Below are 23,887 nucleotides of genomic sequence, written 5' to 3' on the forward strand. Positions count from 1 at the left end.
CCAAGCATGGTACAACCCACTTCTTAAATACATGTGCACCCAGGAAATAATAAAAGGGCCATTACACAACCGGTCAGCCCTCTGGGCAACATCTTAACAAAAGAATACTGGGTACAAAACACAATACATAGGGTCTGCTGCGGAACAGTTTAGACTTAAAATACTACAAATGTCCAAAGAAAGAGTTAAATAAAAAACAGCAGGCGAATTATAAAGGAAGAAATGTCCCATTTGTAACACAGTACATTAGAAAGATTTTGGATTCATGGGATGTTGACAGAACAACCATCAAAGGTTTTCAACACCAATCCAGGTGAGAGGAGATTCCTAGTGCAATACTTCAGCCTTACTTCTTTGCTTAACAATTTTCCTCCTTTAATCAAAGAAGTATTAAACTGCTTCAGTTAGAAAACAGAACTTTACAGAATTAGGCCACATGTTAAGTTGGGAAGTCACTTGGATTCGAAAGGTAAATCGCTTGGTTCAAGTCCAAATTACAAGTTGTTCATTTCATTAAGTGTGAATTGCCTTTTCCTGTCCATTATTCAGTATTGTGTATTCTGTGTGATGGATATATGCATACAGGAAAACACACTTCAAACACTTATTTACACCATACAGTAGTGCAGCAACATGCCCCATGTGGCGCAGAACACAGAGATGCCGGTGTAAAATGAAATAATGGGACTCTGAAATATGGACCCAGTGATTGTCAGTGCACCCAATCAAGACTACCCACTGCTGTTCACAAGTGAGGCTTTGACACAGAATAGTCACTGTTCTGCAGTGGGGGCCAAATATATTGTGGTATCACCTGCATTATGTAACACCTAATTCAGGGTTATTATATGGGGTCATGAGCTCAAAGGATGGGAACAGAAAGGTTGAGCTGGCTTGGGTGGCAAAGTGGGTTAGGAAAGAGATTGGTGTTGGTGTTCTTTGTTGGAATTGCAAAGGGTATTTTTTTATTTTGCAAATTCTTTCCTATAAGAAAAGATCAGTCTTGAAAGTTGCTATATTTACTGTCCAAATTTGTAGCTGTGAGGTGTATGTTATTCAAAGACAATTTCAAATTAACGCATTCTTGATTTGGTATCATGGTATCATCATGTTTCAGCCTGGTTTGGAACAGGTTATTCTCTGTAAAAACTTTGTTTTAACAGCGGTGGGTTGTCAGATCAGCTGGCTAGTGATTGCCATATGTGAGGCTTAGGGGCTATAAAATAGCTAGAAATCAAAGCATCGTGTGGAACCAAAAAGTGTTTGAAAGCAGTTGATAGTTTAATCATCTGATGAAAAACACCCATGTAATGCGATGTGATAACCAATAATACGCATATTGATACGCATGATCAAGCGGACTAATCCTTGGCTCCTTGATCACAAGTACACCTACATGACTGTGAAAACCCTAAACAATTCTTATATTTCAGCGTCACTGATCTAATTGGTTTCCCCGCTGCGGGCCAGAGAGGATGGGCAGAAGGCTAACGGTGTCAATCACCTCGGCAGACTGAGGCACGGGCCCTGTGTACACCTCATCGTAGGAAGGCGGTCGTCCGCGGTCAGTGTACGGACTCCACTGGACTTGCTGCCTCTCAAGTTGCCGCTGCCTCCTGTACTCCTGCCGTCGGGTCTTGCGCTGGGCCCGGCGCTGGGCTCTCCTGCTGAAGCCCGACTCATTCTGGGGCCTCTGGGCCAGCCCATCATGAATGCAGGGGCGATCAAACAGGTCAGTATCAAAAAGTTCAATGCCCACTTGGTTAGACTTGCGCTGCTCGGCCATCTTATATCGGCGGTACATCAGCAACAGTGCAAACATAACCAAAATGATTGCAATAAGAGGGATAACAAATGATAAGATGATCATCATGTTGACAGGTTCCATGGCATCCCCTGAAAGTAAAAAACCACATGAACACAAACATAATTAGTGGTTGAGATTTGGGCTCCAAATTGGTTATTGACGTCATTGTGAGATCACATGCCAAAAAGAACAAGTTACGGGTACCTCTATTTTCTCCGTTGCCCGTCACCAGGAAAGTGCTTATACTTGTTGGAGAGCTTACCAGTGGGATGCAAACCTTGATTTCCAGCGTACCCCAGTGAAGCTCAAAGGCAAATATATAATTTACTTAATAATTGCTGTGATGCAAAATTTTAAGTTGCATGTGCTTACCTGGTAAAATACTTGGATATTTATCACTCTGACAGATCACCCCTGCCTGTTCGTGGTCAGTGCAGCTGTCTCTAGATGTATAGCTCATGGGACAGTCAGCCAAATTGGTCTCGTTTCCCAAGCACTCCACCCTGTTCAAAAACATGTTCTTGCCCTCCAGTAGACCCCAGGAATTTTCAGAGGTTGCCCCGTTCACGGCGTGCGCTGCGGCCCGGAACCCGAGCTGCTTGCAGACAACTGTGGCACTACTCAAACCCCACTTCTGGTCGCACACGCTCCTCCATAGGCCCATGTATAAGACCTGTACGTAGCCTTGGTTGGGATGTGAACCCTGCACCAGACGGATATCGTACCCTGAATGAAAGGTAATTTGGTGAACGAAGAATGCAGTGAGAATTTGCCATTGTCCTGAAACTTTTCATCTTCTTTAACTCCTAAATTTGTGCCACACATCAGTAGATCCATCAATTGAAAAAAAGGAAGGGGATGCATGCCATTTAAATTCACTTGTAACAGAAGCAGGGAGGGGGACCAGGGGAGCACCGGCCCCCCGCTTTGGCAGGTCCTCTAATGGCCGATGCCGGATGGTCTCACAAATGACCCCCAACTTTGAAAATCATTCTGCCGCCGTTGTTTAAAATCGGGGCACCCCTGATTACTAGTTTTATATGCTACGTTGTCTGCCCATTTAGTCACGACATTCAGTTTTATGACTTCAAGAGTATTACATCCTTCACAAAGAAAACCTCTGAATCTTTAAGCTTAAACTGATTGATGGTTCTCTCTCTTTTTTGCGAGAAGTTAAGCGAAAGCAAAGGAGCCTCACTATCTGCTTTGGGCCGAGTGTCACATTCCACTGAGACATCCTGGTCATGGCTGCATCTATGCAGCCCACTGTAACTGACCCCACATTCTCCCAGGTTAGCCTCCACCCCCTTGCAGTGTGTTCCAGTCATCATGACTGGTAACGAGGTCTCTGGTAGTCTCCCCATGGCATAGCGTCTTGCTGTCAGGTATCCAAGCTGGCGGCACACCACTTGGGCATCCTCGATGTCCCAGAATGCGTCCTGTGAACTGTGCATCGGGCCCGTCATGCTTCCTGAGTTGCAAACTGTTCCCCACACGCCGTTATAAATTTCGACTCGTCCCTCATACACATTTAGAGTGCCAGCCAATCGAACGTCAAACTGTTTTGCTGTATGCCAAAAAATGCAACAAATAAAAAATCTCAAAATTTTAATCGTTAGAAGCCACGATGACTATATTACACCAAAATCTTAAGCAATACACTCAGTTAGTATAGGCCTTGACACTGCACCGTAAAATTAATCTGCACTGTGTACTAGATTTCTCTTGGCCAAAAAGGTATCCGTTTTAGATGTTAACCCTTATTATTTCATTCTTTTCACATACAAGTAATCCTAAATATTACACATCTATTTTAGTTGTAAAATTCAAGGTGGTATTTTTCCTTCAGTAAAGAGTATTACAAAAAATGTTCAATGTGGTGGACTTGAACCAAGCTAGACCTCAAAAGTTTGGAGGCTGAGTGGTGAACACTTCACAAGTTGGAGATAGTGAGTTCAACTCCCACTAGGGCAAGCTTGTGACTCTTTTAGGCAAGCTATTGGATCATATTGAAATCGAGTGAATATGAAAGTATATTGTGGAAGGACCCAAAATTCCATCAACAGTCATCTCAGTTCAGAGCCTTCAGAGCAAGTACTTTCTAAGTATTTTTTATTAACCCCTACATGCCGGGAGGCTGCTATAGCCGCCGTAAAAATTGAGATCCTCAGCCCGCTTTTTACTTATTATTCTCGGCCCACGCTCGAACGAACACGGTGAAAGAAGGCAGACCCTGGCTCTTGTATACATGGTAATTGGTCTTTGTGTGTAGCCCAGAAATGAAAAGACCGATTTTGCATCATAATCACCAGCTTCACAATAGTCCCCACTTTGAAAAGAGGCAACGGGAATGTGGAAGGGTGAGTGGAGCCGCATGCCACCGAACAATCAGCCTTTTCACCGTGTAATTCAAAGTGTGCAGAGCACGCAGGGCCACAAACCAAGAATTTGCGGTTTGGCAGGTGGCCTTCGTGGCCAAGCGAGGCTGGAATTCTTGGAGTCAGCTTTTGGGAAGAAATTCCCATCGTCAAGGGGTTAACAAGTGTTCAACTCTTCATTGCAAACATGAGACAAGTACTGTTAAATGAAAAAAGATGTAAACTTTAAACATTAAAACATTTTAATTAAACATTGGATCAAAGTACAAAAATAATACTTGAAACAATGCTTCCAAACATTTGCCGTCAAGCTAAGTTTTATACATAACAAGACAGAAGTGTTAGCAAGTTAACTTTTCCAAGTCCATGTCAAGTCACATGTCAATTTTTGCAAGTCTAAGCCAATTCACTTGGTTCAGTCACAAGTCATTTGATAACAGGTCAAGTCAAATCAAGTCACAAGTCAGTTTCATCCAAATACAAGCAAGTCAAAAGTCTTTTTGTCCAAGTACAAGCCAAGTTGCATGGCGTGTAATTTCAGGCCACAGCCAAGTGATTCAGACATGGCCTTGGGCAGACAAGACCGAAGTAGGAGTCGCGAACGGAACAAAGACTTAAGATGACAGGCCTAATTTAAAACTTAAATGGGTTCAATTGAGTAGTTTTCTGTTGGTAACAAGTCATGATGTGCCAGTTCAAGTCAAGTTACAAGTCACTTTTTGCAAGCACAAGTCAAGTCACTAGTCAAAAAGTGATAGTTACTAGTCAAGTCACAAAAATAACAACTTGAGTCCAACTGGAGTCGAAGTCAAGTGATTCGAGTCTACAACTCGGTGACAAGATTCTGATTGTCTAAAGTCCTAAATTCTTTTTGTTATTATTTACTATCTAATGTCTGTGCAATTCCACTTTAACTACATCAAGCCATCTTAGTATCTGGTAGTAAGCTTGGCATTCAGGAAAGTTACCCAATACAACTTCGCCTCTGTTGTAGGCAGTGATTACCCCTTTTTCTGTTTACTAGGTTGGCAAGCATGGTAGTAGAACATCATGAGAGTGATTTCTTACCATGCAGCCATACCCCACAGATGACTCCCGCATCACTCAAATGACTGCACTTCAAGTCTCTTGTTGTCTGGACACAGTCAAATATCGATCGCTCTGTGCCGGTGCACGCAAAGTCATTCGCCGACATTCCACCGCTTCCTGGTTTGAACCGATCACCCATGGTGGCTCCAGTTGCGGGGGGCATTGCGAGCTCACGACACACCACCTTGGCATGCTCAAGTGTCCACTGGTAACCGCAGATGGTCAGCCAGGAGGTACCATTGAAGATCTCCACACGTCCTTTGGTTGGTTCGTCTCCATCCACTAACCTGACTTTGAGGTCTGTGTGGGGCAAAAGTTGGAGAAAAAGTGAAACTGTAATGAACATTAGCACGGTTTTTGGGGGGAGTTGATACCAACATTGACTCACTTTTAGCAAACCCCACACTTTTTTTTCTGCTCATTCCATTTCAGAGGCTGTTTTTGCCACTTTAAAAGATGATAATTTAGCATGACACAAACATTTCCCTCAACCTTACTGAACATCCAGACTTGTCTTTTTTCTTATTCAATCTGAACCGTAGCTGAGATCAACATTTTACCTCTTTTGTACTTGAAAGAATTTGAAGTTGGAAAAGTTCCTTCGTATCGTTTGCTATTAGAAATATTCCTCCAACATCACCATCCAAAAACCTGGTATGCCACTTTCCAGGTGGTATAGGAGCATACATTTTGAGACCAATGCCTGTGCAAAAAATTAGAATTCCTGTTCATGGTCTTCCAGTGAAAAGAACCTTCAACCAACACCTCTGAAGTAAGTACTGATGGAAATATTCTTAAACTTGCTTTTTTCTTGATTACAACTCACCACTGCACACAACTGACACATCTTGTGACCTGCTGCATTTGAAGGGCCCACCACGTCGCATGTAGTCCACATTGCACTCCCCCAGATTGGCCTCGGTGCCGTTGCAGCGTTGGTTGGTCATGATGACTGGCAGGGTGCTCGGTGGGGGCTGGATTTGCACAGCTATCCGCTTGGCACCGATGTACCCCAGCTGTTTGCAGACCACCTGGGCATCCTTGAGGTCCCAAAACTCCTCTCGGTGAGTGTACAAGGGTCGCAACAGGGTTCTGGAATCGCACACAGTGCCCCAGATACCATTGAAGAAGATCTCCACCCTACCTTCATACTCATTCACACCCCCTGCTAGACGAATGTCAAACTGCTTCGCTGGATGTGATAATTATAGAAATAATGTTGAATTTTAAATTTCAAAACTGGAAGTACTTGAGGAGTTGTTTGTAAAAGTGACATGGTAAAATGTCTACAAAGGAGGAGTTTGTTTCACTGATACATATTGTAGCATCTGATAAATATAATGGGGTCAGCTTGTAAGTCCAATGCCTCATGGGTCCGATGCCTCATAAGTCAAAAAAATGCATTTAAAAAGTCCACAGTCCAATGCCTTAAAAGTTTGACGATTCTTTATTAGTTTATTTCGGCCTATAGATCCAACGCCTCATTAATCAGATGCCTCCGAAAATTCAGACTTTTGAGGCGTTGGACTTATGAGGCATCGGACTTATGATACGCACCCAATGAAATATGTGTGGTCACTATAAGAGATTGCCAAATGTATTTACCTGGTAAATCATGAAATTAAATTAAAAGTAAAATCCTTACTATTTTCTGGGTTAAATTTAGCCATCTCTGACCAGGATCTGTGCATGCACCTGCCAAGATATGTTTTCAGGTTTCAGGGAAAAGGATGTATTTGCACACTTGCCACCAGATCGATGTTCTTTTGATTATTTATAGAAGACTTTTTACAAGAAGAGAACTTGAGTGTTGAGCTAAAGATCAACAAATATGACTTTTATAATGGCGGCTCTGGAATCAGTTTCAATTCGCTTACTGTAATAATGCAACAAAATGAAAATACTAAAAGACGCATATTACCATGGCCTCATATTGCACTATTTCTATAGCAGAAAATGTAGCTACTCTGAGCTGGCCCATGTCAACTCAAGTGTTGGAACTCAAGCCTGAGGCCAAAGACAGAGATTGGATTTGAAAAATCTCTACAACGGTTGGGGATACCTCTGCGACAGGTGGTTGGGGATACTTTCTTAAACTTGTACAAAACAGCTGAGTTTGTAAATAAGATTTCTTGGGACAGAGGAGTAACAACTCTGCTTTATTTCCTTTTTAGGGGAGCCAGGAGGTGGGGACTTGTGGAGATAAGGAACAAGGGTTGGGTCAAGGTAGGATTATTGATCTTTTTAGCGCCTCATAGATTTTGAAATAAGTCTTTGTTAACATCAAGCGGTTTTCATTAGGTGCGGCTAAAATGAACAAAGCTAGATATACGAGAGAAGGCTATACGATGTTTACATACCATTTGCCCAATTTCCACACGCAACACCAGCAACCCTGCCACTGTCCTTGCAGATATACCGTGTCGCCGATATGCACTGCAGCAGCATGTATTTGAAGCTGCCTTCACTGCACATGAAGGCGTACTGAGATAGGGTGCTATTGCTCTGTCCTACGCTCACCCAAGTGGTGGCCTCCGTGGCTGGCGGTAGGGAGAGCTGGCGACACACCACCTTGGCCTCTTCAAGGGTCCAGTGGTCAGCACAGATCGGCTTCCATGAAGCACCCTCAAATATTTCTACCCGTCCCTGGGTAGGCTCAGCACCATCTACTAGTCTTAAGTTACCAACTGCCAGACACACGGTCACAAAAAAATACAAACAGTAACCTCTGAATATGAATAGCCATGCTGCAAACTATTGTAGACAAATTGTGGTTTAGTGAAAAACAGTCAAGGGCTCATGTACCACCAAAGTACACAATTAATATCTGCCTTTGACCTTAATTGAAATTTGGCCTCAAGTGTTGTGACTGTTGTCAAATGCACGTAATCTACAAGGGCTATTAAGTCACTGCTCTGGATTTAAAATTGAGTACCATTCCTCTCTATGGAAGGGGGAACATTAAACTAAGCATGTTAATCTCCAAACAGTGTTTGGTTCCTGTATGTAAGGGGCAGAGAGAAAAGAGTATCCCCCAACTTAAATGAGCAGAAGTGTGAATTAAGAATTGTAGGCCAAAATCTGCACGGATTCACATGGGAAATTTAGTATTCCTCGTCTTAGCAGTTAGCAATGGTTACATCGAACAAAAGAAGATTCTGCAGGTCGGGAGATTGAGACAATTTACACCACTTCTTCAAAGGCTTTGATCTGACCATCGGAAGAAAATAAAAGAATATGATGTAATAACTCCCTCCCCCAACTTTCAATACTAAACCTCAGCTGCCAAACATGCAGCTGCATTACCATCACAGGTGACGTTTTCTTGTTGACCTAGAGTTTTTGGGAAGAATGCCAACTTACATCTTTCAGCTGTGCAGAGCTGCAGCAGGTGACAAACTAACAGTACAACGGACACAGCAACTGACAGCAAGTTGAACATCTCTGACCAATTCACACAGACCGATGCTTATCCACATTATCAGTGTCAATGCAATACCACACTATTGGTGTAAAGGTAAATGAATGCTTCTGAGTATGCTCATATTAGATAGGGATATACTGGGTGTGTTTCTAGACAATTTGAAGGATGAGTCACTAAGTCATCAAAGCTTGAAACAAACTTGATTGTAATTGGAAAGGCTGCTCAAATAACTTAAATATGATTGGGAAGACATGTCTACATCCAGCATGAAAACTTCTTTCAAGACAGTTCTGATGAAACGTCACTGTCATGGACCACGCAATGTCATACAACTAAAGAAGAGGGCTCACACCAATTAAGGTTAGATGACCCACAACTCGGATTGATTTCAGGACTAAGTAATGACTCACCATCACAGCTTCCTGTACAAATCAAAGTACGTCCTTGCTGGCCAAATTCTTGTAGAAACTTTACATGATATGCAAAGTGTCACACCTGCCCTGAACTCAACACCTTGTGTAATGTTCTGTATGCTACCCTGTCTGCCCTGCAAGTGACTTAAAAGTGAGGCCACATATGCTGACGGATATCGGAAAAATTAGTCATGCACCCGACTGAATCACCAATGAAACCCTTGCTCCCGTAAAATTCAGTGACTGCTTGAGAGCTTGATGTGATTCGTAACTTAGTCACAGGCTAGCATAAAGTGACAAGTTAATCATGGCAAAACTACAGATAAGAAATGAAGGACATGCCCACACTTCCAGTTGACACGATCAACAGTGATCTACATGTACAGCCTCCATTGCACACGAAGGTCAGATCTCGAGGAATTTCCAACATGGAGTTCATTATGCATTCCCATTGAGTGTTTCTTTTCGCCAGGCCAATGCCATTCCTGTTCCCTTGCATGTTATGCATGGAACTACAAAGAACTCAATTAAAATAGGGACTTACTGAACACACTGGCTGAGGAAAGCGGGCTTTCCTGTCCAATCAGCAAGGCAGATGACCTTTGACTGGATCGACACAGTTCATTTTCACTTCAATTAGCACATCAATTCACTAAGTAACAATTTCCACAAGCAGCTCTACGAAAGTGGACCTCAGATCACGGCAATGAAATAAAACAGTTCTTTTTGTAGACTCATGATTACAGGTCTGAATTAAGAGAGAGAAAACAAATTCATAAAGATAATTGTGACCATTTTAGTCTCCCTAGCCATCTCTCCTTGAAGCAGGTTGTGATGAGGGGTTATCTGTTGTGAATGAACAAAGGATGACATGTTTTTTCTTAGCAACAGTGTCACTCGGGTGGAACTCATCACATGCTTGCACAGAATTAAGTGCATTTAGTGTGGGCCTCGCTGAGCATCCAACATCTGTTTGAATGTGCAGTCTTTACGTGAGCACCGTACATCAATATGAAATTTTTCCTATCCGTCTATCTCTGACCTTTGCCACTTAAGGGATACTTCTACACAAAGTGGGCAATTAAGGTACCAGTGATAACTTGGTCTGCTTTTAAAGTGTTAGTGGCTTGGCCAAATCTTGTCTTTAGTACGTCCAATGCCTAACATAGCTAAATTTGGGTTTGAATGCAATGTTCACTTTCTCAGCCCAAGATTCACTCCCTGGCATTGTTGTGGTTCAGACCACTTAGGATCATCAATAGACCCCACAAGACCAACAAAAGCCCTCAAATCTGAACATCAGTTATAAGTCATTCAAACGAACTGTAACAACTTAAAGCATTCCTTTATCATTGTTCAACGTTACTCGTGACTGGTCTTGTGCATGATGGTCTCAACCACAACACTGATCCCTGCAACGGCTCAAAGCTGGGTGGTGGGTATTGTTTCCATGTTCAACCTTTATCAAAGAACGTTTCAGTTAACCCAGAATTCCTAAATAAATGTATTTGAAAATCCAGAATATTCATTTTGCAGAGTTGTTTATTATAGATCAATAAAATACCAGGGTCAAATTGACCACCAGTGCAACACATCATGTTCTAAAATTTTGTTGGACAACATACTCTTCTATCAATAAAATAGCAAAGTTCTATTAACAAGCTCGAAGCAAAAATATACAGGTACTCATCTACCATAACAAATATTTCAAAACCTTACATATTTCTACATCCTAAGATGGAAAGCTTGCGGTAAGCACCATGCAATATCTCTTTTTGAGTCTGTGTGGTTCTGATATCAGAACCACACAGACTCAAAAAGAGATATAGCATGGTGCTTACCGCAAGCTTTCCATCTTAGTCGTCTGTCACCATGAATAGCCTGAAATCCCATCTTTCTACATCCTCTTATACAGAATAAACATATAAACAAGATACAATGTACGGAAAGAATATGATTTCAAGACAGAATGAAATGAATAGATTTCTAGGTGGAGAAACTTTGTGTTTCTTCCAAACATAACGCAGCAACCAAAGCACGTATGTACGGCAAAATAGTACGTAGCAAGAATTGATTATATTTTAAACGTTGTTGAGGCCAGCACACAGGGATAAATCTATGCAGCTTTAGTGACTTTGGATACTTGTTTAGGGGTGTGCATTCTTGGGTCTTTTTGGAACCGGGTACCCGTTTTATGCTAATACTAGGTACCTGGATACCCAGCACAGGTCTTCATAACGTGTTTACATTAATGGTGAATCTAATCTGGCCATATGATTACTGAACACTTGTGAAGACCCCTATTAATTGTTCAAGTATTTGGTATACTATTGCCCAGAGAAAAACAATGACTGGATATTTTATATCAAAGCTTGAACATTTCTTCCATTAGTGTGGGAGGGGGCCCAAATTCCCCTATGTGCAAATACAATTTCTCCACACTTCAGAGGACAGGGCTTAGTGTTTCCCTTTGTTCATGCTTTGCTTTACCTCACAAGGGAAGTAATAGACTTTGTTGTCCTCAGACATTATTTTTAAGAACTGTCCTCGGAGTTAAATTTGTGTGGTTTCTATGAGTGAGTACTAGACATGTATGTAACAGTAATACACATAGCATGTACCATAGTTGTGGGGACATACACTCATCTTTTCACTATTGGACCAAAAATGCTCTGGAAACCAATTGTTGTCCCTACAGCTCGGTTAACAAACTGTCCCAGGAAGGCTTACTGACACATATTGGCACCAAACATGCAGTTGCGGTTATTGTTTCCAAAATAAATCTACATGATTCTGGCAAGATGTCAGTGTGTAATCTGATATAGGCAGCCTATCTTTACCCTCTGACAAACATGCTTGTTTGCACTATTGCTTAAATGCTGGGGCTTTCAAATTACAACAAATTTCACGCAAAAAATTACATCTTTCAAAAATATTCTGCAAAGTACAGGCTGCTCATCTTACTTAAGCAGGGCCCGGCAAGCTCAGTGGTTGAGTGGTAAGATGTCTGTACAAGTAAGGAGGATGTTGTGGGTTCCAGTCCCATTTGAGTAAGCTTGTAAATCTTTTTAAAAAGCTCTCAGAAAACACAGAGTGTACGTTTTCAGCCCATATTATTGAAATGAGGTAAATGGTTATTGAAATGAGGTAAACAGGTTCAACACCCAAAATATGGCAGTGCTTACACTAAATTACTTCAAAAATTACACCAACTTGAATGTGCACTTCTACCTAACCCTATTCAAAAAAACTGTGCACAATGTTTGAACATTATCAGTTGTAACATGCTATCGTAGGGGCAGTGGTAAAAGGAGTACATGATAACAATTGGAACTGCTAGAATTAGACCCAAAACAGTGTAGGATATGTATGTCCAATCGGTAGTATCATCAAATGTCAGATGATGACACTGCCCCCCCCCTAATACCCGTTTAACCACCGACAGTCTTGACTTGACATTTAGGATTTTTTAGAAATAGAATCTAGTTCTGCAGATATTTAGAATTTGACACAGTCAATCCCATAAGAGCACTTTATCACTAATTGTCCTAAATGCTACGTCCAGAAAATAAACAGACCCGTGCATCAATCATCAATACAAAGTAGTGTTTGGAATTACTCTGGATAAAAGAGAGTAGTAGAATCCACCTGTTGGACAGTACATGAATTCTAAACAACTCGATACTCCTACATTCTTCAATACACTTTCCGACATCACATTTCAGTTCAAACTTGTAACCAGTGAAAAAATATAGGGCTACATTGAGTTAAATACACTGCATCATTTATAAAGAATATAAGGATATTATGGAGTTAAATATACCCAAAAAACTGCAGAGCAAGATATAGGAATTTGGATGTGAAAGATTTGGGTGTTTTTTTTTCTTTTATAAATTTCTATGGCAACAATGCACATGGCAAAAATAGAGAAACAAATTTCAGTTGCGGTACGCTTTTCAGTGTGTGACAAAACTGAATGTACAAAACATGCTTCTTCCACATGCACCACAGCTCACAGCTGGTTTGGAGCAGTGTCCCAACATTAGCTCCCAGACTCTCAGCTGTGCAAAAGTAGTTACAGCAAGTCAGATATTTCTAGTTACACCATACTAAAGCTTCACTTGGGTCCTGACACAATGGTTGATGAAAGTTGATCTGAAGCAAGTGGCAATAAGCCATTTGAGAGTTAAATTTGAATAAAATCTGGTACACTGAGTTATCTGATTGCACATAAACATAACGATTTGAATTCCCCAGACTGAAGACTCTGTTGCTATACCTCGTGATTCGGGGCAAGCTTTCGCATAGCGACCACTATCTCTGGAATGGACCGGTTCCTTTGTGCCCTTCTAATCCATTGCGAACAGTGTATCGTTGCAAGGCGTCTCTTATGTAACAAAGCAAAAGCTTGCCCTGAATCACGAGGTATAGCAACAGTGGTAAGTATGGAGAATAAAGTTGTTACATTCACGTGAATTTAAAGAACTCGGTGAACCAGATTTGGGTCAAAGTTAACTCGCAAAAGGCTTATTTTTACACTTGTTTCATTACTTCACAGTGAGACTAAATATTTAAGAAATTACATTCAGTTTACATGTATTTTGAAGACGGGTAGAAAATCAATGGTCAAAGTCAGGAGGCATACATGTACATGTAAGAGGTTCCATCAGCAAACACCTCAGGACCAGTAATTAGACAATGTACTTCCCCTACAAATCAAATCACATGCAAAGCGACAGTACATGGGACAAATCTCTTACCTTCAGATTCAATTTCATCCTTGATTTCAAGTTGCAGATCAAAAAGTTTTGTGAAAGGACACAGTGGAACCCCCCTTGAGGTAATCAAAACCTGTGAACCATTTGGCTGGTGTAATTGAAACGAGCAGCTCCCTCTTTCAGGAATACCACATTATTGCTGTGACTGGTGCACACACGCATGCATGAATGAAGGAAGCATCCACTTTTTTACACTAACCTCTAGTCCATAGAGTTGCCCTCGGGCCATTTCTGTGAGTGTGTATCTAAGGCACAGTGAACAAATGATTTTAAACATGACTTGTAGGCAGGACATACAATAGGTTCTGAAGCCTCAAATCTTCCAAGGAGTTAAATGAGAATTGAGAGCATCATTTGGGAAACCAAAAGGATGCCAAGGACGATGCTGCCAGTCTGAGAGCTTAACAAACCTGTGGGAAAATAATAAAAACAAAAACAACAACATTAGGGTCAGACAGATATCAGTGAACAATCTTACCTAGTCAGCCTGGCTTCAAGACATGGAGCATCTAACAATTGTTGACTGCCCTGTGGGACTTTTTTCAAACCAGAGAGGCACATGGCATCAGAGACAAAGCAGAGTGTGCCATGCATCATTAAATAGGGCGGTGCCGAATACTAATCCCCTTCCTTGTCCGATACCCCTACCTCCAAACTGCCTCTCAACGTCTTATTCAGAGGAGGGGAAATGTCCTGTGGACGTGGGTAAGTCCACAGAAAATCCTCTCTTCCTGTATCATGCGGACATCTTTTATTCACAAGTCCTCACTAAGGATGTAAGGGTAAGCACACACACAACTGTGTATATGCCTGCCATTGGGGGCCCACTATTGTTCCTCTTTCGTTCATACAAAGTGGTATCCTTTCCCATTCACACATGGACAACTTGGGGTTTGAGTGTTTGAGTACTTACCGGGACCAGCATTCCGAGGGTCTTTACTCGGGTAGTCGTCACTGAAGCACACAACGCCAGCTGCACCCCGTAGACAACTGTTTCCTACTGGGTAAGACAGCCGGCATTTGACGATGTTCTCCTCAGTGCCATCGCAGCCCACTTGCTTCAAGAGGACCCCTCCATCCCCTGACCCATACAGCTTCGTGGTTTCCCATCCATTCAGAGCAGCCACAGCTGAAGGGAAGCCCAGCTGCCTGCACACCACCTCCACGTCCTTAATATCCCAGCCATCATCACAGACAGCGCCCCAAGCGCCGTCGTAGAGCAGCTCCAAGCGACCCTGGTTGGGGTAGGGTCCGTCACTGAGGCGTGCTTCGTAAGCTAGGAGAGTAAAGATGGAGCAGACAGTAAGCAGGAAAAGTTGTCTGTGGAACTAGCAAGAATGATCCACAAGCAGCCAATCTTTCCTTGTAATCTGTCCTTAAGACAGAGCAACAAGTGAAAATTTATCTAACTTTCCAGTTAATTTGGTTGAATATGACAATGACTGTTTGTCCAAAAAGGACAAATTATAGTAAAAAATCAGTCAGGAAAATTTAGTAAAAAAGTCAACCAGCGTGATGAATTAGAAAACCGGAGTGCACAATTGAATGTTAAAACACGTACTATGAAGACCATACTTGTGCTATGTACCCAGCTCAGGCACTTCTAGGGAACTCTTACACTGGCTTGTAGTGCTCAGTGTCAACCTCTCACACCAGTTGGTAGATGGAGAAAAAGGCCCATTTCTAACGGATGGACATATTATTTGAACCAATAGCTGTGGTCTAGCTGGAATCATACATGCGCCTATGGCAATGGCTGAAGCTACCAGGCAAGTGGCTTCCATAGAAGCACACGGGATTGATGGCCACAGTCACATCATACATGTGCCTATGGCAATGGCTGAAGCTACCAGGCAAGTGGCTTCCATAGAAGCACATGGGATTGTTAGCCACAGTCATAACATTCAGATGCTACCGCAATGTACCCATCAAACACATATGTGTCATTTAAACCAGTTGTGGTTGGTATTATTCCACAACAAACTTGTCTCAGGCACGGTAGTATTTTCAGCTAAGAATACTGGCTTTTAAAAGTGACAAGTTATGTTCAAGAGTTAAGCCATATTTCTAATGCCATCTTTGCTTTTATGTTACACTCTGAGACAAATATCACTCATGGAATGATATTTGCCAAGGCTCAACTTCCAAGGACAAGTTCGAGGCTGTGTGTACAATGGGGATCTTTCAAGCAAGGGACCCAATGCAGGTGTCATCCACTATTGTTTGAACACTCTCTGATAACTAGCTTTAGAAAATCCCTGTGTGTTCATACAGTCCCCATGACCTCAGCCAAAACAGCATCACAACCAGTAAGAAGAACAAAGGAAGCTCACTCTTGGCAAAGGGTCGATTCGCACACCTGACCTCACCCAGGGAACCTTCGGGACAATCCAATGGCTCCCCCAGCACCGCGCCGCACTCAGAAATGTGCTCCTCCCGGCCCTCACAATTCAGGTCCGTCAGCCAAACCGGCAGGCCCCTGGATTTGTACGCCTCGCTGGAGTAGGAATAAAGCTGGTTACGGAAACCCAGCTGGTGGCAGATGACGTTGGCGTCGTTGTCATCGAACCCCCGACTGCAGACTGTGCCCCACTGGCCGCTGTGGTAAATCTCGACGCGACCCCGTGTGGCATCACGGCCACCGCTGACTCGCATGTCTCCCTCGGTGGCTGATGAACAAATGTGAAACGAATAAACAGAAATCAACAAGCAGTGAAAACAAAAGAACAGCGTTTGAAAAATAATGAGGCAAAGGCAAGTTTGGGGAGATTGTTTCAGTTCGTTTCCTTCACAATGCATGTAAAATACTCCAAATTCAGCATCACTCCTCGCAAAGGGCATAACAAAAATTCCTACATTTAATGGATCCTCCAAAACCCCTCCCCCCCCAAAAAAATGGCCCCACCTTGAAGAATTGGTTCTGGATTCATCCTTACATGTTCATAAATGAATGGGTGTGCTCTTTTGGGCATCATTAATCTGCAAATGGCAATACCAATCAACTATCACATGGCGTAAGCTAGCCTACATGTGCCCACCATTACTCCACATGCCACACTGCACTGCGGCATCGCCACCAACGCAAGGGGTCGTCCTCGGCAACCGAGCACAGAATTTAATGTGTATGGTCTCCCTGGATGTGCAGTTGATGACAGCACTCAACATGTTGTGGGTGGAGCTTTCTCCAAAGAGTCCCCCCGGGGTCACCACGGAGGGGAAGGGCAAGTCAAGAATGTAACACACGAGCTGCTGTGCTATCAGGTTAAGGTCGTCAGCACAGATCGTCTTCCAAGCATTCTTGTCATATATTTCAACGCGTCCTTCTGTTGGCTCAGAGCCATTGACGAGGCGGACCTCGCCTTCTTCACCTAGTGGATGCAATAAAAAGCACTGTTTGTCATATTTAATGCAGTCGAACATTTTTATTAAAAGGTAGCTGGGAATTAAAGGATTACCTCAGTATAAACAGGACCTTGTATTACCAGTATTGGTAAACCAAAGACTTATGGACCTAAATTTTTCTTTATTATATTTCCTTGATATAGGATGTTGTGTTAACCGTGCTCTTTTCATGAGTGATTGACTATTTGCAAGACTCACAGGATTTGTGGCATCGAACAAGAATTGTGCAAATAGGAATCATGGTAACATGCTTTGAACGGTCTGGTTCTATTCCCAAAAATGTGCCAGTAGCAAAAATATTCATTCAACCACATCTACACAAAACTACTAATCATTTTAAAACAAAAACTCCAATTTCTTAAATCCCCATGATTAATAGAACAGATTTTGAACTGCAACAATTTTAGCTGTTTTAAATTAATGGTGGAAATGACAGTGTTGCACTTCTGCCTTGTATTAAAAGGTGGCTATGATCTACCAACAAACAATTACACACGAACTTTTGGAGGCTTTCATTTCCAAGTCAACTTATGGAAAAAATCTTGATGTCACTTCATGTCATGCATAGAGGGGAGAATCTAAGCGAGGTGTCATCTTCAAATCCACAGTGTGACTGTGATTGTTGCCTGCCAATCTTCTCAACAACACTACATCTCTGGAGTGTAGAGCAAAGATTGCTAAAAACTCTCACCACATACGAATCCCAGCCCCCCGAGTTCATTTGGTTAATTGATTCACACCAATAACAATTTAAGCAAAGTGAATATCATAAAACAAATATATAAAACAAATGAATATTTAAGGATTGAGGTACATGTTTGTGTGTGTGTGTTGACCATCCATGACATCACATCAATTAAAACACCGCTGACGTTGAATTGTTCTGAAGGGTTTTGATTCTGCACACATTATTAGTGACTCTGATATTTTTCTTTGGATCTTGGAGAGCCCCCAAACTGGTTTCTATCGCTCCAATTTGCACTGGAATGTTGCTGCAAACCTTAAAAATCCTTTGTTTCACTGGTATTTTGCCTCACCTCCTTCTGTGGCATCGCAGTCTATGTAGAAATCCATGTCGTGGGTGCAAGTGTTTGTCAGTTCACAGTACGATGGGATCAGCAAGTCAAAACGTAACGGGCAGGTGGCGATGGGACCCGTCCCTGGACCATAACGCCCTGTCCCATATGAGGTAGGGGGGCGGTAGTCCAGCTGCCCACAGAGAGGGTTGACCATGCTCAGGTCAAAGTTTCCATAGCAGATGGAGGCCCACTGCCCCTCTTCACCGATGAAGACTTCTACACGACCTCGGTAGGGGTCAGGGCCACCCACAAGTCGTAATGCACCATTTTCAACTGGTTTTGAAACAGATGGTTTGAATGAGGCATAGAAGACGCCTTGTTCAATGCTGAACCAATTTGAATTTCAGGCTACTCCATCAAGTTGGAGCAACAAGGATATAGATTCACACAATTCCATTGTATTTTATGAAAATATATGCATATGGATGTATTTAAGCCACAGGCTCTGAGCAGAGCTTAAAATGGAGCTATAAGGAAAATAGAACAAAAGAAAATCAACCCCCCCCCAAATGTAGGGATTTTAAATACCAGTCTCAACTGTGTCACCATTTTATCACTTTTACTGTGGAGGTGTACAATACATGTACACTGAGTCTGCAAGACAAGTGCTTTGAATGACAAATCCCCATTCATGCAGCTACAAATTCCTGGAAAAACGTGGAAAAAAGGCATTCAAATTGCCAATTGTGGGTTACTCAACAAGCTAACTGGACATAAATTTATGTGAAATCTGTTTAAGCATTCCATGTAGCCTGAATTTCATTCAGAATTTTGTCCCTTTCCACAGAACCTATTGAAAATCTTTCTATTCCTCTGTCTGAAAGAGTTATGGACTAATTTAAGGCAGTGGTTTACTAAGGGGGAAAGAGGAAGGGGCAACTTGGGGGGCCAAATACCCCCCTCTCTTAGAAGTCTGTGTTCCCTGTGCTTTACCTTCCCCTTTGGAAATCTTAAAATGAGCAGAATCCATGTACAAGTAGCAGTTCATCAGCTTTCAGTGCACCCTGAAAAAAAGTTGTGCACCCTAGATTGCTTCCCTTGAAATTTTACCCCAGTAGGGTCACTGGTCACATACATGTAACCTAGTCCCAACAGTTGGGTACCCTGGCACCCTGTTTCAGTGTAATTCCCAGGTAGCCTTGGTGATGCACAGGTTGAAAGAGTGAACCAGCACTGAAAGTGAATTCATGTACATACCTGATGGGGTTGGAACAACAGGCTCGACATTTGAGCAGACAACCCCAAAAGCTGTGCCATAGTCACAGCTGGCCATGCCCAGTTTGCCCAGGTAACAGTCAGAGATGCGCATCTCGTTGCCATTGCAGGCTACTTCAGATAAAACCAGGTTCCCTATTCCAGATCCAAATGTCATGATTGACTCTGCGTACGAGAATCCCAGCTGACGACAAGCCACCTGTGCCTTGTTCTTGTTCCCAAAGGAATTGTGGCAAATGGTTCCCCACTGGCCTTGGTAGAACATCTCCACTCGGCCCTCCATAACGCTGGAACCATTAACAAGCCTCAAATCAAATTCCTCTGCTGTATGAGAAGACAATCATGTGAATCATTATCACGTGAATCATTATGTTAAATTTAATGAATACATGGAGCACTAATTATAGATATTCCAAGCCTGCCAAATCTCAACCTTCAAACACCCTGCGAAACGAGGCGCAGGAAATCTGTGTTTCTATTAGCAGGAAACTGAGATCTTTCTCAAGGCTACATCCGCTAGATTTGCTAAGTTCATCAAAGGCCTCTGTAAAATAGTCTTGTGAAAGATTTGCCAAAAAGCATGCATTGACATCAGCATGTAACTTTGCAATTTTACTTTTCCCCGAAGCCTCTTCAGACCTCAAGTTACAAACTCAATTGGACAGCACTCCCAGACTTTCTGTTGGTTGTCTGTAATCCATGCGCATACATCCCACAACAAGAAGCATGTGCTGTTTATTTTTACCATTTTTAGTCCGATGTGAATGTTTTTAGTGAATACCACCAAGCAGGTTGTGGTTCCTTTAGCTGTGTATTTTGTGTTTCATGGTTTACTTATACAGTGCATCTTCCACCAAATTAAACCAATGTTGTGCACGGAATCAGCTTTATTTCTGCTCCTGGCAAATTAACAAAATTAACACTGCAAATTACTTGCAGAAGTACACGAGGGCTGAAATAAATGCCATGTGAGCAAATTTACATTTTGTGTATTGATTAATTCTATAAATTGAAATGTTTCTGGGACCCCTAGGAGATCATTGCCTCTACTCTCAGTAGTTATGCAGAAGAAATATTTAATTTCTATTTTGTTTTCTTCTGGTATCATTGCAATTTCAAGAAATTGAAGGCCTGTTGACGTTTTTCATTAATGCAAAATATTTGTCACTGAATAAGCAATTGAAACTGGAATGGAATTAATTTGACTACATGTACTTACGTTCCTGTGCTGTTCCAACAGAGACCCACACGGAGCACATCAATAGCATGATGGAACGGAAGTGAGCAAATTTCTCCATTCTTGGAACAATTCAGGAGAAAACTGAAAACCGTCTTAACCTGGCACTGCAGACTGTCTGATGCCTGATGAACTAGTACATGTACCAAGGAGATACAAATTAAAAACTGACAAAAAGTAAAGGCTAAATGCATGCAACGTTTTGAAAATCATGGTTCAGCAAATGGCAAATGTGTGTCAATCCATTAGGGCATCTGTAGTTAATCCAATGGATCATTTTTTTTTTACCTTGAGAGAGGGTCAGTCGGTAGTGGAATCAAGAAAACATCACTTGTTTGGCCCTAGAAAGTCTCAAGATTATAGGTTTTTCATTTTTGGGGGGGCAGAAAATTCCAGATAGGGTCGGCAGCATAAGAAAACATTTTTTTCTTGGTTTCAGCCAAAAATAACCAGTCAGAAACTTTGAAAAACATAAAATTAACTGCAGAAGCCCTATAAATGGATCGGCTTCCTATTACATGGCACCTTCTTGCAAACAGGGTAGATAAGTAGGAATTGTTTCTTCACTTTTTAAAAATTGATACAATGTGCAGCCAACTGTTAACTTATACACCTTGCCAGAGATGTCACTCCTGTACCATCCTAGTAAAGCTAAATCAGCTGGATAACAATTCAAAGACTCAAGACAACATTCACTGTGCATGTTAGGTTACCAACCCCGAACAAAAATAAAAGTAATCGCATATCTGGGATGATGCCGACTGCTTCACAGTCCAATATTCACTGCCTGATTAATTCAGCTAGGAATTGAACAGTAATCACGAACACAGCATTGTTGTAGGAGCATCAAATTGGCCTATTTAGTGGGTACACGTACTAGACTGGAGCAGGTAAGCAGCATGTAGCATCAGCTCTGTAGCAAGGCTAAGTAGGATTTCTACTTGTACTATTAACTACTATCCACGTCCAGCATTATTACATGACCCACGATCGCCCCATGCGATATGCACATCAAATGCATGTATGCATGACACACGCCCAAACAAGTGTAAGCCTTCATGTAGTGCGCCTAAATCTACCATGAAAATAGAAAACTAGAGTATAGAATATCAGAGATGAGGAAAGGATACCACTCCCGGGGAAAGGGGTGATTCTTCGAAAACCCGCTGAAAAATACGTCTCCAACAGCGCAGAACGATCAACAACTGCCTCTGTAATATACAAACGCGCATTACCACATTGAATACATCAGCATTCAGCAGGGATGGGCAACTTTGGCTTTGCAGGTTCAGTGGCCCGTTTACAAAATATACTTCACGCGGACCTGCGGGTTTTGATCAAACTGGATCGTATGGCGATGGCGCCGCTACGCGTCTATACGATCTTTGGTTTCGATATTAAACTTTTGAGCTGGTGCGCTCTGTCCATTTAATAGTTAGGTTCTGGTGGCCGTAAGCCTTTGAACTCAGCGATCAGTGATCCAACGCTGCTCAAAAGAGTCTGCTCTGCTCAAAATTAAAAAACAGACCCCAAAAGGGAAAAAATATCATGATAAATAAAAAAAAATGGCAAAAACCATACCTGACTCGTACATGTTAACGGAAAACAAAGTGCCTCATTCAAAAACCCAAAAATTGAAAGGTTCAGAACTCTGGCGTAAGGAATTGCGGTACATTTTGCGGGGGCCCCCATTTTCTGAAAGGGGGGGGGTGTTACACTGATCAAGGCGGACGGGGGGGGGACACAAGCCTCAAGCGGGGATCCTGCCGTGGGTGCAGCCATGCCCCCTTCAGCCGGCGAGCTACTCCACACTGGTTCATGTTCAGACGGTCGATGGCACTGGGTATTAATTGTGTTAACTATTGCCAGGTCGGAACATGGAGAAAGGACACTGATGGTCAGAACCACTGTTCCGCGACACTGAGTGGCGCACCCTGGATTTTTGTGCCAGGGTGTGTGTGGACCAAAAGTTACTCCCAAAATAGCGCATTAATCCTCAAGCCCCCCAGGCGGGAACTTAATTTGATCATTTGATGTACATCTGCTATTAGAGCTAGTAGTACAGCAGGTATACCATATCTTTGTTTGCTGAACGTAAAAGAAAATAAAAAAAAAAACAAAACAAAAAAAAACCAAAAAACAAACAAACAAGAACAACGATTGCCCACCTCCCACCACTTACCCCACTGTCGCAAAACCAACGTACATGTACAACCTCATTCCTATCCTAGTGAAACGTCGCCAGATCCCTCACCTGTGGTCAGCTAAAAAAGTTCCAGAACGGAATTGGCGCTGTCGAGTTATAAGAAACAAGGATGTACATATGTACTGATGAATAATGCCTGTCTCAAACTGCTAGCCCCCCCATTCGTTACACCAACGCTGGGAAGAGCACTCTCTTTACTGATCTGATAGTTAAGTTAACTTAAGTAAAGTGAAGTCAGCCAAACAATAAAAGTGATTTAAAAATCAGTAGTAAATAAACCAGCAAAATACCCCCAGACCTCCGATTCCCTACCAAAAACAAAACAGCTGCAGCAGCATTTATGTCCCTTTGGTGGATCATGGAGTGAATATGTTTGGAATTAAGAAAAGGTTTTCAAATCATTAAGCTGCAAAAACGTCATGGTCTCATGATCATCGTCGAAGAGGAGGTAACCAGTGTACTTAAATTATTAAAACGGACGGCCTTAAAACGGAAATACTGCAGTGCATTTCGGCCCGAGCCCCTCTCTAAGGGAATGGGGGGGGGGGCTCACAATTCCCCTCGGCATAGTCCCGTGTTTTGGCAACTACAGGATAAGGGAGCTCATTTCAGATCTGAAATGGAAGTCGAGGCCACAGATGGATCCAGAAGGCCCAACAGGGGCCATGCCCCCGCCTCTTTTTTTTTTAAAAAAAGGAGCCCCAAATTAAAAAAAAAAAACATAAAAAGCGATTTGGGGGCTTCATGGCATTGTTTTTCTCAATGCGTGCAAAAAAGCCCCAACAGTAGACTTTATCCCAGAAAGACCATAAAAGATTACATGAAAAAATTCCAACATTTTGTTCACCTCCCAACAAGT

The 23,887-nt window shown here is 42.3% G+C and overlaps 2 protein-coding genes across 9 annotated transcripts; both read right to left on the minus strand.

Annotated features, from left to right (window-relative positions):
* Positions 1–1,435: 1,435 nt before the first annotated feature.
* On the minus strand, positions 1,436–9,012 carry LOC110982183 (scavenger receptor cysteine-rich domain superfamily protein-like). Its single transcript, XM_087137834.1, has 7 exons — positions 8,638–9,012; positions 7,635–7,961; positions 6,101–6,466; positions 5,254–5,574; positions 3,006–3,374; positions 2,180–2,533; positions 1,436–1,896 (listed from the first exon to the last, which is right to left on the minus strand). Exons 1-7 carry the CDS (start codon positions 8,714–8,716, stop codon positions 1,436–1,438), a joined length of 2,277 nt encoding a protein of 758 aa, XP_086993960.1. The 5' UTR covers positions 8,717–9,012.
* Positions 9,013–10,635: 1,623 nt separating this feature from the next.
* LOC110982209 (scavenger receptor cysteine-rich domain superfamily protein-like) lies at positions 10,636–23,192 on the minus strand. Of its 8 annotated transcripts, none has more exons than XM_087138039.1 (8): positions 23,005–23,192; positions 20,805–20,955; positions 19,568–19,909; positions 18,329–18,643; positions 16,928–17,257; positions 16,223–16,558; positions 14,803–15,165; positions 10,636–14,299 (listed from the first exon to the last, which is right to left on the minus strand). In XM_087138039.1, the coding sequence occupies exons 2-8, from the start codon at positions 20,881–20,883 to the stop codon at positions 14,220–14,222; spliced, it is 1,845 nt and encodes a 614-aa protein (XP_086994165.1). In that variant the 5' UTR covers positions 20,884–20,955; positions 23,005–23,192; the 3' UTR covers positions 10,636–14,219. The 8 variants fall into 8 exon arrangements, with proteins under 8 accessions (XP_086994165.1, XP_022096165.2, XP_086994166.1 ...); XM_022240473.2 differs by lacking the exon at positions 23,005–23,192 and adding an exon at positions 22,058–22,494; XM_087138040.1 differs by lacking the exon at positions 23,005–23,192 and adding an exon at positions 21,953–22,494 and having other exon boundaries at positions 20,805–20,884.
* Between the last annotated feature and the right edge of the window lie 695 nt (positions 23,193–23,887).

The sequence above is a fragment of the Acanthaster planci genome, linkage group LG06 (assembly GCF_054643075.1).
Source record: "Acanthaster planci isolate LZ-2023a linkage group LG06, COTS_SCS, whole genome shotgun sequence".
Lineage (NCBI taxonomy): Eukaryota > Metazoa > Echinodermata > Asteroidea > Valvatida > Acanthasteridae > Acanthaster > Acanthaster planci.

Coding starts and splice junctions, on each gene's coding strand:
- LOC110982183 (XM_087137834.1), bottom strand. CDS start 8,716: ATGTTCAACTTGCTGTCAGTTGCTGTGTCCGTTGTACTGTTAGTTTGT. Junction 7,962..8,637: donor GCTCTGCACAGCTGAAAGAT/GTAAGTTGGCAT, acceptor TGTGTCTGGCAG/TTGGTAACTTAAGACTAGTA. Junction 5,575..6,100: donor TGTGTCAGTTGTGTGCAGTG/GTGAGTTGTAAT, acceptor TGCCCCACACAG/ACCTCAAAGTCAGGTTAGTG.
- LOC110982209 (XM_087138039.1), bottom strand. CDS start 20,883: ATGGAGAAATTTGCTCACTTCCGTTCCATCATGCTATTGATGTGCTCC. Junction 19,910..20,804: donor TGTTGGAACAGCACAGGAAC/GTAAGTACATGT, acceptor CTTCTCATACAG/CAGAGGAATTTGATTTGAGG. Junction 14,300..14,802: donor CCCTCGGAATGCTGGTCCCG/GTAAGTACTCAA, acceptor ATTTTCCCACAG/GTTTGTTAAGCTCTCAGACT.